Source organism: Sapajus apella, unplaced genomic scaffold (assembly GCF_009761245.1).
Source record: "Sapajus apella isolate SASKATOON/1434 unplaced genomic scaffold, GSC_monkey_1.0 scaffold49, whole genome shotgun sequence".
Lineage (NCBI taxonomy): Eukaryota > Metazoa > Chordata > Mammalia > Primates > Cebidae > Sapajus > Sapajus apella.
Genome location: NW_022436989.1, coordinates 12,312,204 through 12,327,995, shown reverse-complemented (window position 1 = coordinate 12,327,995; position 15,792 = coordinate 12,312,204). Strand labels below are relative to the sequence as shown.

Genomic DNA, 15,792 nt, shown 5'->3' with positions numbered 1-15,792 from the left:
AACATTTTACTAGGTGTTTGCTTTAACCTCTGTGGTCATTAAATGGTAAAAGTTGTTACCTTTAATAAATAATACTGAATGGCTATCAATCTAGGAAAAATAATTTTTAATCATTATTTCAGAATGTTAGAAAAAATATATACTACTGTAGGTGAAATCAAAATCTATTTGTAAAACAAAAAATTCATTAAAATTTTGAAGACAGATTTATAACACCAATGGAAGGCTTTCTTAAGATTTGAAACTAAAATTATAAAAGGTGACCACACAAAAACTAACTACATGAAAATTAAAAGCAGAGATAAGAATAAAGCAACAGGAGAAAAATATTTGTAACTGAAATAGTAAATGGTTAATCCAAAATATATAAAGAACACATATCCTAAAAATAATAAGAAAAAGATAAATCATCTCAAGAGTAAAAGGGAAAGAATACAAGAGCCAGCCACTCAAAGCAGAAAAAACACAAATGAAATTATGTTCCTTTCAATAAACATGTGAAAAGAAGTTCAATCTCACTAGTAATCACATTACTAGTGAGGGGCATATTAAAACAAAACTGAGATATTACTTTATGTCCAAATTAGCAAAAAAATTTTTTAAAGTGACAAAATCTGACAAGGATTTGTTTTGAATAGTAAAACAAAACAAAAAAGAAAACAAACAAAAAAAATCTGACAAGGATTGAGAAAACCGACAATGTCTTTTAGGAAGGCAGTTTTCATTAACTACTAAAGTCTTAAGAGTGTATGTTTCTTCACCTCTATTTCTCAGTATATGCAGTCAAGAAGTACTAGGATAAACATGCATGTACAAAAGACATTCAATCTAGCATTTATTGTAATAGTAAGAAAACTGGCAACATCATCAGTAAGAAAAAACAAATTAGCACATCAACTATTATAAAATATATTACTACTTTGTTTTCTGATGGGAGCCACATATATATACAGTCAAAAGAAACTTCTACTATAACACAACATGAATATCCTTAACATTACTGAACTATAAACTTAAAAATAAGATGTGAAAAAAATTTCTCTAAGATACACTTTGAAGTAAAAAGAAGCTAGAGTTCTAATTGCATAATGTATACATTACATAATTTCAAATTTTGTTATATACACATATATACACTTTGGAAATAAATTTTTAAAAGATCTGGAAAGATAACCAGTAAGAGTAATAATATCTACAGTATGAAGGGAGGCAGTGAATCCAAGAAATTCTATTTTATTTGCATTGTTTTAAGTTTTCTTTGTGTAACTAAACATACATTTTTAAAGAAAATTTATTTTCTTACCTACAGTGTACCAACTCGCATCTGTTAGTTTATTGATAACAGCTTCCTGATACGCACCATCAAGATTCTTCACTTCCACAATAGCTCCTACCTAAAGTATTTTCAACATGTTAGAAAAACTTTTAAAAGATAAATGAGCAACCCAAAACCTGGGTTTGTTTCAACTGAGTGTGAGACGGTGAAGAATAAAATGATTACTGTCTTGATTTAAAAGTGCCAGCAGTTGGCCAGGTGCGGTGGCTCACGCCTGTAATCCCAGCACTTCAGGAGGCCCGAGGCGGGCAGATCACTTGAGGTCAGGAGTTCGAGACCAGCCTGGCCAACATGGTGAAACCCTGTCTTTACCAAAAATATAAAAAATAGCCAGGTGTGGTGGCAGGCGACTGTAATCCCAGCTCCCCGGGAGGCTGAGGCAGGAGAATTACTTGAACCTGGGAGGTGGAGGCTGCAGTGAGCGGAGATCATGCCACTGCACTCCAGCTGGAGCAACAGAGCGAGACACCGTCTCAAAAAAAATAAAGTGCCAGCAGTTTTACCCATCAATATTTTTGTACCATCAGTGAAAATGTTAATGTACTAAAAAAAGGCAAATAATACCTAAGTTCTATTATGAAAAGTTTTATACTTAACAATCCCCCAAAAGAGTTCTGGGGACCCCCAGGGTCGGTAGATTATACTGTGAGTACCACCATCTGTGAAACTGACTGTCATTGCCCTGCATTTCCACTCTTCTTTGAAGGAACCTCGGGAAGGACAGGGACAATTTAAAAATTGCTCTGGGGTTTCCTTTTGGCCCTAAACCAGCCAAAGAGCACATAGTGGTTTACCCACACATTCTCTTTCAGCTTGCTCACTGGCAAAAGTAAAGCAGCATTTATTTCACTTGCCAATGAGGAAAAATGAATGCAAATAAATAAAACTCTCCAGCTGTTAGCATGAAGGCTTGATGACTCCTAAAATATTGCATTTCCCAGTTCCAGTAGCTGCTCCAAAGAAGTAAGAGCTCTGATTTTTTGTTTTCTAACCTTCTTACTTTTCAGATCATCATGGACCCGGCATCACTAATCCCTAGAGTTCATCATTTATTACTTTTGGAAAATCCATCATTTTAGTATGGAAATATGGTGGAATTAAAACAGATCAGTGCTTCTTTGGTGCTCATCTGAATAAACTGTTTGGTTCTACTAACATATCAGTTATTATTTAAATCATTTTTTTAAGAGGACACCTTAGGCTGTCCCCAAGTGCAGTGTGCACAATCATAACTCACTGCAACCTTGAACTCCTGGCCTCAAGTGATCCTCTGCCTCAGCCTCCTGAGTCGCTGAGATTAAATCTATTTTTTCCATTACTCTTTTTAGAGAAAATTACATATTGAGTTTGTCAACTCAATAACAAAAGAGCCAATGAATTAAAAGAAAATTACAAAGTGTAATTATTGTTTTCCAAACAATCATTAGAATTAATAATGAATACATGAATTACCTTTAGTGGGCCCTTTATGTGGTCATCCTGAACTTCCACTGTTGAAGAATCATGTCTAAATGTCACCTAGAGATTATAAGTTTAATTAGCCACCAAAAATAAACCAAGCAACACAAGCTCATCAATGTGCCAACTATTCATTTGTATTCAAAGAAATAAAAAATAGCTGCCTAGTTTATACAACATCTCAATCCCTTAGATTAACTAAAAAATTATTTAAACAGACAACTGCCCAGACTGTATCTGAGTTTTCAAAAATAATCAATGATAGCACATCTAAATTACTAGATGTTCCACATATCATTCTTTTTCTTTTAACTTTTTTCTTTTTTTGAGACGGAGTCTCACTTTGACACCCAGGCTGGAGTGCAGCAGCGTGATCTTGGCTCACTGCAACCTCTACCTCCCAGGTTCAAGTGATCCTCCTGCCTCAGCCTCTTGTGTAGCTAGCATTACAGGCACCTACGACTAGGCCAACTAATTTTTGTACTTTTGGCAGAGATGGGGTTTCACCACGTTGGCCAGGCTGGTCTCAAACTCCTAACCTCAACTGGTCCGCCCACCTTCATCTCCCAGAGTGCTGGGACGACAGGCATAAGCCACTGCACCCAGTCCCACATATCATTCTTTATTTCAATACTATCAGCTATTAATTTAGTTGTCAAATTGCTTTTCCTAAAAAATGAGAAAGAAAGATATGGGGATTTTAGGCTATTAGGTATTGTATCATTTTGTGAAGACCTACCTTAATAATAAACAGTAGCAGCAAACACTTACTGAAATCTGAGCTTCAGCGTCAAGTACCAAACATTTAATCTTCACGAAAACCCTATTAGGCAGGTATAACTGTTCCCATTTTGCTGATAAGAAAACTGAGAAACAGGCTGAGTATGGTGGCTCATGCCTGTAATCCCAGTATTTTGAGAGGCTGAGGCAGGTAGAATACCTGAGGTTAGGAGATCGGGACCAGCCTGACTAACATGATGAATCCCCATCTCTACTAAAAATACAAAAATTAGCTGGGCATGGTGGCACATGCCTGTAATCCCAGCTACTCCAGAGGCTGAGGCAGGAGAATAGCTTGAGCCTGTGAGGTGGAGGCTGCAGTGGGCTGAGACTGCGTCACTGCACTCCGGCCTGGGGGACAGAGTGAGACTCCGCCTCAAAAAAAAAAAGAAAAAGAAAACTGAGAAACAGAAAGTCTAAGTACCTGGTCCAAGATCAAAGAACTAGACATGGTAGAGCTGATATTCAAATGTATGCAGTCTAGCTCCAGAATTTATATCATTACAGAAATCTGAGAATGGGAAACCAGATGTGAAAAGAGTAAGTTAAAATACTGACTTCAAATTTAAATATTTAATTAGCTGGTGAAAAACAAGACAGCTTCAACTACTCAGTACACAAAACAGTTGTTTTCCCTATATAAGGTAAAAGAGTTCTTATAGGGATTGAATCATTAACATGGTCTTTATCAGATATATGTGATAATTATTTTAGATAACAGGCAGGCTCACTCACAAACCAGTTATGAAAGGAGATACCTTATACCCACAGCATCCCAGGCATTTCTGTGTTATACAAAAGCACTATCACACTTTATGTAAATCACATGTTTAGGTATCTGTGCCGTTCACTTAAACTATAAGCAACTTATAGTTGGGGACTAGGTCTTAACACTAGAGTTTCACCTTCAGACAGAGCTTAGTATATAGTAAACATTCAATAAATCAAAACAGGTAGTGGCAACATATAAACAAATCTGTTGAAGATATATTAAACTTTGAATCATAGTCAAACATATTAAGAAATACATCCCCCTATCTGCTGACAAAAATAACTGAACTAAAAACAATTTCTTTTTCCTTGTGTATGTGTTTTAATGTACACTACCTCCATAGAAACAAATGTTTAGGGCAGCCAAAAAAATTAAAAGTAAGCTTTAGATATTCATTACTTATAAGGCACAAGGTACTCTGTGCTATCAATAGAGGCAGTAGAGTCTGGTAAGAGTTTTGTTCCTTTCATTTACAGCGAGAAATGGCAGCACTGCTACATGTCATTTTCCTGGTTCATTCATTACATGGGAAATATGCAGCTAAGAATGCAAGTTGGGGCTGAAACCCAGCCTTTGCTTTGTTGGGCAAAGCATGGGTCCTAGAGTGACACAGCTGTCCAAATAGAATGTCTTTTCCAACTGGCACAAAGTTGCTATCTGTATGCCAAGTTCTGCTAAGGAGGCTTTCCACCCTGAGGGAGGGCTTTTGTCTACTTCACACAAAGGTGATACATGTGCTACCAGTAGTTCTGAAATAGAAACAGACAGATGACAGATAAATAGACAAATAGATGGAAGGTTTTCTCTTCATCTATAGGATAGTACTAGCAAAAAACAGTGCTCGGGGAATACTAGTGTGTAAAGCCAGAATAGGTAATGCATACTATAAAAGCACCAACCACCAAGCATGTGGAAACTGAAGGTAGGGTGGGCCACGACAAGCATCATAACAGTTTATAGTTAATTTAAAGGGCTTATCAAAATGGCTCTCAACCAGGAGTGCAAATTAGAATCACCAAGGTAGCTTTTTCAACATATACACACATAAGGGATATAGGCATGGTAAAAGCTCTAGAAGAGACTGATATCCTACACAGAAGTACAACACCTCTATAGCCCATTTAATTGGTGAGATAAAAATGGTTTGAAAGGTATGGCTAATCTAGATCATAAATTCCTTGAGGACAGATCAGGGTCAATCTCATCCTAATATCCCCATCTTCCTTCCCACCAAAAAGTTCCCTACAAATGGTTTGTTACTCAATAAATTATTGATAAACGAATAAATATCTACATTCAAGTTTACTCATCTGGTATTTTTCAATGCTGATAATTTATTAAAATAGAAGCAATTACATTCCTTTTTCTACATAAGACAAAACTCAAGTACTTTAGAAAGATGTTTCAAGAAAACGCAGAGCATAAGGAGTCAACAACTACATGTACCTTATTTCACTGTTACCTAAGGCACCATCAATTACAAGTCACAGTCCAATGTTATGGCTGAAATGGTAGGGGAAATGACTTAAATTCATAAATTATGGTAGTTCCAATTCTGCCATGAATTTGGTATAATGGCCTTGGAGAAATCACTAACCCTCTCTGAGCCTCATTTTTCTTGTAATAAAATGAAGCAATTAAACTAGATGACTTCTGAGTTCCTCTCCAGCTCTAAAACACTATACAAACAGTACGACATCTATAGTGAAATGGCATTCAAAATACCAACTGTGATAATCTAAATTCATTCCAATTAGAATATTTTTAAAATAACAAAAAATGCTTTGTTTTGAGATATTTTTACAACTTTCACTCCTAGAAACTTATTTTGCAGAAAAATAATTCTTAAATACACTCATCAAATAGTTTAAATATCAAATGCTGAACATATAATTTATAAAATCTATAAATACTGTACCTTGACTTTGACAAGTCTTTTTGCTGTCTTGATCTTGGCTTCACAAAAAGCTCCTCTGTATTTAGCACTCACATCAGTGCCCACTGTCAAATAGGGAGGCTCATCAAGGGCCTAAAAATGCAAAGAAATATAATTAGATATAAATTTTCTTAATTCTTTCCCACAATCAGACCTCAGGATAGATAGTGACCCTAATTCTGTTAAGCTATAACAGTTATTAATGTGGAATGTATTTGTTAACAAGATCAATCTATAAAATACTATAAACTTTAAAAAGTGAAATATTTATCATAAAGCCTATTTAAATGTATATCATATAAAATATAAGGGTATTTTATTTCTATTAAATACATATGGTCCATGAAATGAATTAGCTCACTCACAAGTATACCCCCTCAGTCACCTGTTCATTCAAATATTTATTTATCCTATGGCCACTTAAAGAAAAGGATGCATTGAGCAGAAGGCAGACCTTTAAAGCTCAAATGCTGGGGGAAACAAAATAACCAAAAACTCTTCTAATATTGAGGCTCCATATTGTCAGTTATCCAAATTCAGAATAGCTCTGTTGTATCTCTACCTAGAAAAGTCTAAGGCAGTATAGGGCCTGGTGTGGTGGCTCATGCCTATAATCCCAGCACACTGGGAGGCCAAGGCTGGAGGATCACTTGAGCCCAGGAGTTTGAGACCACCCTGAGCAACACAGGGAGATCTCACCTCTACAAAATAAAACAAACAAACAAACAAACAAACAAACAAAAAAACTAGCTGGCTGTGGTGCCATGCCTGTACTCCTAGCTACTTGTTAAAACTGAAGTGAGAGGATTGCTTGACCCCAACAGGTCGAGACTGGAGTGAACTGTGATCATGCCACTGAACTCTAGCCTGGGCAAGAGAGTGACACCTTGTCTCAAAAAAGCAAACAAAAAATAATGTAGTACAGCCTACAAGGGAGAAAAGTAAGTATACTTAAACTATTGGTAAAAACTATTGTGAAGAAATCCAATCTGGAAAGTCTCAAATAAAACTGTGAAGCCAAAATGTCTCAAATACTGTAATAAGAGGGGTTCACTGGATATTTATTCTTCTTCCTTAAGTAATATTTATGTTTCCTCAGTTGTGACTTAGTTTTCAATAGCTGCTCTCACGTTTTATAATCAGGTACATTTCTATATCTTTATTCCTAGGAGTTCTTCTGCTTATATTAATTCCATAGCCAAAGGAAAATCATGTAAGTAACTTTTTCCAAAGTGCTTTATAAGAAGTACTAACATTCCAAGACATTCTACCAAAAGGAAAGGAGGTATGAGTCAGGGGAAAATCAAAAAATGAATTGATTACTTCTCTGCCTGAACTTTGGAGATTCCTAAATGTAAGCTGAAAGATCTGAGAAACCTATATATATATATATATATATACATAATAGAGAAAACGATCACATTTTAACTCAGCATTTCCCAATCTATTGTCCAAAAAACTCTTTCTTTTCTATTGACATCTATTAACATCCTACAGAAATTCTACAGAACGTAAAGTGGAAAAGGCTGTTATCAGTAACAAATAAAGAATCAATTTCATTTAGATTTTAAAATAAATTCTCCCCTAGAAGTTATAGCTATCAACAGAGTAATCTATTTCCCAAAGAAAAAGGGAAAAAAAAGATATTCTAGTGCTATAATAGAAGTGCCCACAATTATATCAGACCTCCCCAATAGCCATTGTTTCACATTCCATAAAAAGTAAACTTGGCCGGGTGCACTGGCTCACGCCTGTAATCCCAGCACTTTGGGAGGATGAAGCAGGTGGATCAAGAGGTCAGGAGTTCAAGCCCAGCCTGGCCAAGATTGTGAAACCCCATATCTACTAAAAATACAAAAAATTAGCTGGGTATGGTGGCAGGCATCTGCAATCCCAGCTACTTGGGAGGCTGAGGCAGAGAACCACTTGAACCTGGGAGGCAGAGGTTGCAGTGAGCCGAGATCGCACCACTACACTCCAGCCTGGGAGACACAGTAAGACTCAGTCCCAAAAAAAAAAAAAAAAAAAAAAAAAGCCAGTAAACTCAAAACATATCGAGTATACAATTAATTGACCTAGGAAAATGCCTATTCATCAGTTCATTCCCGTTAACAGGAATATACCCTCATAGAAAGATAATCATCTCTGTACTAATACTTTTTAATTTTTTTATATTAACAACTTGATAACTTTATATTGCTGCTGTACCTAGTGAATAAATGCATTTCTACTTTACCTACCTCTCGTAGGTCTCTTAAAATATCATTTTTCCTGGCCAAAATTATGATTAAATTCCAGACATACTAGTGACTTTATTTTAGCAAGAATATGAAGAGAGACTCAAAGCACTTCACTCAAAAATAATAAAAATGGCCACACACTGTGGCTCACACCTGTAATCTCAACAATCTGGGAGGCCGAGGCAAGGGGGATTGCCCAGGAGTTTGAAATCAGCCCAAGCAACATAGCAAGATCCCGTCTCAATCATTTAAAAATATATATAAATAAATTATAAGGATAGGAATATAATGCACAGCATTAAGTGATAATTAATGTGTTTAATTTTTATTTATTTTTTTTTTTTGAGATGGAGTCTCGAACTGTTGCCTGGGCTGGAATGCAATGGCACGATCTCAGCTCACTGCAACCTCCGCCTCCCTGGTTCAAGCAATTCTCCTGCCTCAGCCTCCCAAGTAGCTGGGATGACAGGCGCCCACCACCACACTTGGCTAATTTTTTGTATTTTTAGTAGAGACGGGGTTTCTATATGTTGGCCAGGCTGGTCTCAAACTCCTGATCTCATGATCCACCTGCCTCGGACTCCCAAAGTGCTGGGATTACAGGTGTGAGCCACTGCGCCCGGTCATGTGTTAATTTAACTGTGCTAACCATAAAACGTACATGTATATCAATTCATCATGTTGTACATACTGAATATGTTCAAGCTTTACTTGTTAATCAAGTATTTTTAAAAAGTTTTTAAAGAGAGAAAAAAAAATTGAAGGAAATTTCCATTCACTTTGTGATTCAATTGATACTGAGTATTACTGCTATAAAAACCCAAATGGGTAGTGCAGTCTTCATGACCACAGGCTCTTAACTTTCCACAATTTGCAGCCTCCTTTATTAACACATTCTGCCCTATTAGCCAGTAAAATTTTATTTTCAGAGACAAACAATATAGTTAAAAATAAATGAAAACTGATGAGGAAGCTGAAATTATGAAAAATTTGCACATTTGTACCTACTGAGGAACATATAAATATTTAGGAATTGGTATATTTTTAAATTTTTAATAGAGAATTCTGAACAAAAAATGGGTACAGAACAGTAACATCTTTAGACTATTAGTATTCAGAAACCCATTTGTGTATTCTTTTAACATTCACAGACACTAGCAACATTTTAACTACAGCAAACTGTAGATTTGCTTATTGGGCAAATTTATTAAAGCTGAATTTTCTAGAGGGATTCCCCCCAAATTAAGCCCATTCCACATCTTCAACAACATAAAAACCCATGTTGACAGAAGAAGGGTGCTAAACACTTCAAATTATTGTGGGGCAAATTATTCTTTTAAAGGGTAATATTTTCTTTCCTCCATGCTAGACCATATGAAAAGGAATTAGAAGGCATACAAAGAAAATGCTTTAGAAAGAATTGCAGAGGGAAACCAAAGTCTAATAAAAACTGCTACAACTGAAATACATTATTAGAGCAGTGTTAATTTGTTAGAAAGAGCACAGAAAAAGCAGTGATCTGTGTTCCGATCTTACTGCTGCCGCCTCTATTTATTATACATCATGTTAGGTAAGTTACTTTTCTGTTCCTAAATTCTCATTTAGCACAATAATTTGAATTTTACACATAATTGTTTAACAAGCCTATATCAAAGCATTGGCATTACAATGGTGGTCAGAATGGGATTTTTGAGGCTTATATAATCATCTAGAAGTGAAACTATCAAACTATTTTAAAATGCCAACCAAAATACAAATGAGACTTTCCACAGAAACCCAAATCAAATCCATAACCGAGATGGTCAGATTTTAGTATGTAATTTTAGCTTGGCATAAGGTATCACTCTATCAATAGTTTAATATGAGGTAATAGAGCAGGCTGATTAACAGCACAGGCTTTCAAAGCTGAAAGGCAAGGTCCTAATACAAGCTCTACTCCTTAAACCAAATGGATGAGTTTCTGTAGGCTACCGAACTTCTCTAAGCTTCAGCTGTTACATCAAAAAAATAGGGTCAATATTAGAAAGCACTCAGTTGTAATGTCTGAAGTAGTCAGCTAGCAACTTATAATTAATATTATTAAACAACTGATGTGGACAAACAAGTCATTTTATCAATGCAAATTCAGATGCGGTTCCCTTCCTTACTTCTTCTTAATATTCGTGGGGCAAAATCACATTTTGGCTGGGTGTAGTGGCTCAGGCCTATAATCCCAGCACTTTGGGAGGCTGAGGCGGGTGGATCACCTGAAGGTCAGGAGTTCAAGACTAGCCTGGCCAACATGGTGAAACCCCATCTCTACTTAAAATACAAAAAATTACCTGTGAGTGGTGGTTGGCGCCTGTAATCCCAGCTACTCGGGAGGCTGAGGTAGGAGAATCGTTTGAGCCCAGGAGGCGGAGGTTGCAGTGAGCCGATACCATGCCATTGCACTTTAGCCTGGGCAAAAAAGAGTGAAACTTTGTCTCAAAAAAAAAAAAAAAAATTAGGCTGGGCACGGTGGCTCATGCCTGTAATTCCAGCACTGGGAGGCCAAGGCAGGCAGATCATGAGGTCAGGAGTTCAAGACCAGCTGGCCCAACATGGTGAAACTCAGTCTCTACCAAAAATACAAAACTTAGGCATGGTGGTCCATGCCTATAATCCTAGCTACTCAGGAGGCGGAAGCAGGGGAATTACTTGAACCTACTAAGCAGAGGTTGCAGTGACCTGAGATTGCACCACTCCAACCCAGGCAACGGAGCAAGCCTCTATGTGAAAAAATCAGTATAATACAGTAATTTGAACGTAGGTTCCTAGGCCAAGAACAGTGGCTCACACCTGTAATCCTAAAACTTTGGGAGGCCTAAGTGGGAGGATTGCCCGAGCTCAGAAGTTCGAGATCAGACTGGGCAACAAGGCGAAACCCTGTTTCTACTAAAAATACAAAAATTAGCCAAGCATGGTGGCACCTGCTTGTAGTCCTGGCTACAAGGGAGGCAAAGGTGGGAGGACCACTTGAGCCCAAGAGGCTGAGGTTGCAGTGAGCAGAGATTGTGCCACTGCACTCCAGCCTGGGAGACAATGAGACCTTGACTTAAAAAAAAAAAAAAAAAGCATACATTCTTAAATTAGATGCCTAGGTTCAAATCTATCCCTTAGTAGTGAGGTGGCCTTCGGCTAAGCCACCTAGCTAAGTGACTCAGCATAAAAGAACGGTTCTCTCACAAGGATGAGGGGTAAGATGGTACATATAAAACGCTTAGAAGAGGGCCCAAAACACAGTGCCAAATAAAGGCTATTATTTTTACTTTTACAACCTGGGAGGCAATTGTTTAAAAAAGAAATGTTTAAGTCTATATACAAATGGGTTAAGTCATACAAAAAATCACCAAATAAATAGAGCAGATGGCAGTGTAACTGTGTATACATGTGGGAGAAGCGGGGTTCCTTTAAAATAGTTTCTCCCTTATTCAATTCAGACATAAAGTAATCATGTTGAACTCCAGCAGAAAGAAAATCTTAAATCTTTGCGGGGATGCTCCGTAACAAAGTGTATCACAACCCTTAGTGTACCAAGATTACACCAGTATTTTGAGGCTAATTTACTTTGGTCCAATTTAGAGACATAATAAGAATTATCTTGGCAGGTTAACTAAGGTTCTTTTCACCAACACCGACCCTGATAAATATGAATGTCTATCTGTATGTAGCAAAAAAAAAACAAAAACAAAAAAACTACTCTTGCCTTTTCTTTTTGCTCTGCTTCTCTAATTCTGATCAATAATATGGATTATCTCAGAGGCTAAAATAAGATGTTTTTATGTAGCACCTCCATGTCAAAAAGGAAATTAAACTACTAAATTACCATCCTTTTGTTTAGCAAACAGCACAGTTTTCTGGTTGTCAAGGCAACAGCTACCTCACAGTTATCCAGCATTACTTAAATAATTATTTTTCTAGGCAGTCTACCAACTGTCTTAACTGGCACCTAAAAACCACTGAATTCCATGGGAACACTAAAAAGCATAGGCAATTTTAAAATTAGCTATTAGTGGATAATAATCCTTCAAAATGCCAAAATACCAAGGAAGCAGAGAAGTGCACAAATGAATCAACAGTAATCTCTAATGTGTCTCTGGGCTGCAGCACATCAAATACATAAATTAAGTTTTAGAAAGACAATAGTTAAATCAATTTTTCAAATGGCTGCCTAACACTGATAATGACTAGAAAATATTCATTTGAGATTTTTTTAAAAAGCAAAACATGATAGATGACATTTTATTGAGGTAGTTTCTTTTTAAAAGTAAGGCGTTCAAGGGGCTGGGCGCAGTGGCTCACACCTGTAATCCCAGCACTTTGGGAGGCCGAGGTGGGCGGATCATGAGGTCAAGAGATGGAGACCATCCTGGCCAACATGGTGAAACCATGTCTCTACTAAAAAATACAAAAATTAGTTGGGCATGGTGGTGTGTGCCTGTAGTCCCAGCTGCTCGGGAGGCTGAGGCAGAAGAATTGCTTGAACCCGGGAGGCGGAGGTTGCAGCGAGCCAAGATTGCGCCACTGCACTCCAGTCTGCCACCTGGCGACAGAGCAAGACTCTGTCTTGAAAAAAAAAAAAAAAGTAAGGCATTCAAATTGGTTACAGTGCCAATGTAGCCAGGGGAATCAGAAAACAAGAGTATTAAATTTGATCATAAAAACCATCAGTAGGCTGAGTGCAGTGGCTCACATCTGCAATTCCAGAATTTGGGAGGCCAAGGTGGGTGGATTGCTTGAGCTCAGGAGTTCATGACCAGCCTGGGTAACAGGGTGACACCCATCTCTACCAGGAATATAAAAATTAGCCAGGTGTGGTGGGATGTGCCTGTGGTCCCAGCTACTCGGGAGGCTGAGGTAGGAGCAGTGCTAGAGCTCAGAAAGTTGAGGCTGCAGTGAACGGTGATTGCAACACGGCACTCCAGCCAGGTTGACAGCAAGACTCTGTCTCCAAAAAAAAAAAAAAATCAGTAATAAATGTACTTAAACACACACCATGTGACAATAAATCTATGAAAACAGCCTATTTTATATATAACAATCCCAATAAACAAAATAGTGGAGATAATTTCTAAAAAATGAATGAAGAAAATATACTCACATTTATATACCAAAGAGTACAGCATTTAAAAACCAAGCTTAAAATGCACAATTTGGGGGGAGAGATAAAAAAATGAATACATTGAGGAATGTAACTTCAAAATATTCTCTGAGGCCATTTCTTCTTTCCCTTTTCATGTGGCGCTAAGGACATGGATTTGTGAAGGGGTAAGGGTTGAAGAGGCACAAGGACAGATGCTGAATATACAAGGCAGTGAAGAGGAGGCTGAGGACATGGGTGAGAGCTGAACAGGGACAGAGAAGATGAGCAGCAAGGCTGGAAGATCCGTTACCCTGACCAAGTAAGTAAACTGACTAATCAAATAAGTCAATACATTGAATATAGTGGGGCCATGTTTCCCACTGCCAAAGAAGTTAAAATGGAAGGAAGAGGGCAGACTATAAAGAAGTCTAAATATTGAACTGGAATTAGAAATTTGGTTTGAGTTCATGCTTGTATTTTTAATACACACACACACACACACACACACACACACACACACACACACACAGAAAAATAAATGAGCTCTTATAGATGTGTGTGTCCCCCTATATTTTCCTAGCTCTAACAAGAAAGTACTAAAAACCACCAACAGACAGCCCAGAAACAACAATAACAACAAAAAGCAATAGCCTGCAACTTGATTTCTCTCTCTCTCTCTCTCTCTCTCTCTCTCAATCTTTTTTGTTTTTGAGACGCAGTCTTGCTCTGTTGCCCAGGCTGGAGTGCAGTAGCACGATCTCAGCTCACTGCAACCTCTGCCTCCAGGGCTCAAGCAATTCTCCTGCCTCAGTCTCCCAAGTAGCTGGAATTACCGGCACCGGCCATCAGGTCTGGCTAATTTTTGTATTTTTTAGTAGAGACAGGGTTTCACCAAGTTGGTCAGACTGGTCTCGAACTCCTGACCTCAGGTGATCTTAGCCTTCCAAAGGCTGGGATTACAGGTATGAGCCAATGTGCCCAGCCCACATCTTGATTTCTAAATTACTCTCTCCATTAAAAGGAATTAGAATCCTTAGAAAAATGGTTGATTTCAAGGTTGGACAGAGAAAAGTACAAGAAGAATCTGAAACACCTTGTGTCAGAAAGTAAAAAATGGTGCGATTAATGATAGGGACATTTCAAAGGGACACAGGAAGCACTTGAAGGGGTTTTCCTCTTACTGGCCAAATGGTGGAAAGTTTGAGCATTAAAATAAATATTATTTGTTCTATTATCTCCTTAGGGATATGTATGTATGTCAAATTGATCAACTTAACACCTGTGTATTCCACAGTAAATTAATTATACCTCAGTTTTAAAAATTGATAACAAATTATAATGCATTCAGTAAAAATGAAATCCATGAGTCCATACTGACAAAAATGAATTAATGAATGTTTTAACATGTAGAAAAGAGAAAGCTCTTCTTTATAGTAAAATGTTAATAACTGTAACGGAACTGATAGAGAATCAATGTTTGGCAACCATCATAAAGGTGGCTGATTCAGAGGGCTGGCAATAGATGCTAAGCTGATGAGTGGTTTGATAAACAGAATATCTGCATCATTTTTGAACATTACTGAATTATTTTTAATGGTTTAACTGTGTGATGTTATGCACTGGGAACAAAAAAAAGCAACCTTTCTGTTATATCAAAAGAGCAATCTTTCTGTAGTATACCTACCAAAAGTAACCAGAAATGAGAAAAAGTAGACAGACCAACGTTGAAGTTATTCTACAGAATGTAGGGTTTGTAATTCTTAAAACTCTAAGGAACATGAAATGCAAGAAAAGCTGTATTTAGGGAAATACAGGGAATAGTTTTAGATTTAAGTAGTCTGAAGCAACATGACAACCAAATGCAACCTGTGTCCCTGGATAGAACCATGGCCCAGAAAGGAAAAGGACATTATTAGATTTGATGAAATCTGAAAGGGATGGTCTGTGGATACGGTGATATCACTGTACCAACAATGACTGCCTGATTTGGAACGTTGGATACACGGTAAGTAAAACAGTGTTCTATTTCTTAGGAATAACACACTGGAGTACTATGGGTGACAGTACATCGTGTTTTAAGCTTGCTCTTCAAAAGTTCAAAGATAATGAATAATGAGTACATAACACATATGTGTTTATATATATATATATATATATATATATATA

General features: G+C 37.2%; 1 protein-coding gene across 7 annotated transcripts in view; it reads right to left on the bottom strand.

Moving 5' to 3' along the window:
- ARID4B (AT-rich interaction domain 4B) overlaps positions 1 to 15,792 on the bottom strand; it is a 174,087-nt gene that overhangs the window by 94,334 nt on the left and 63,961 nt on the right. For all 7 annotated transcript variants that reach the window (XR_004257943.1, XM_032242303.1, XM_032242302.1 and 4 more), the window contains exons 3-5: positions 6,265 to 6,375; positions 2,789 to 2,854; positions 1,304 to 1,394 (exon numbers count right to left, since the gene is read on the bottom strand). Coding sequence is in view for 6 of the 7 variants with exons in the window: in XM_032242303.1 (XP_032098194.1) it covers positions 1,304 to 1,394; positions 2,789 to 2,854; positions 6,265 to 6,375 (268 nt within the window). In the remaining variant the exon portion in view is untranslated. The remainder of the gene's footprint in view (positions 1 to 1,303; positions 1,395 to 2,788; positions 2,855 to 6,264; positions 6,376 to 15,792) is intronic.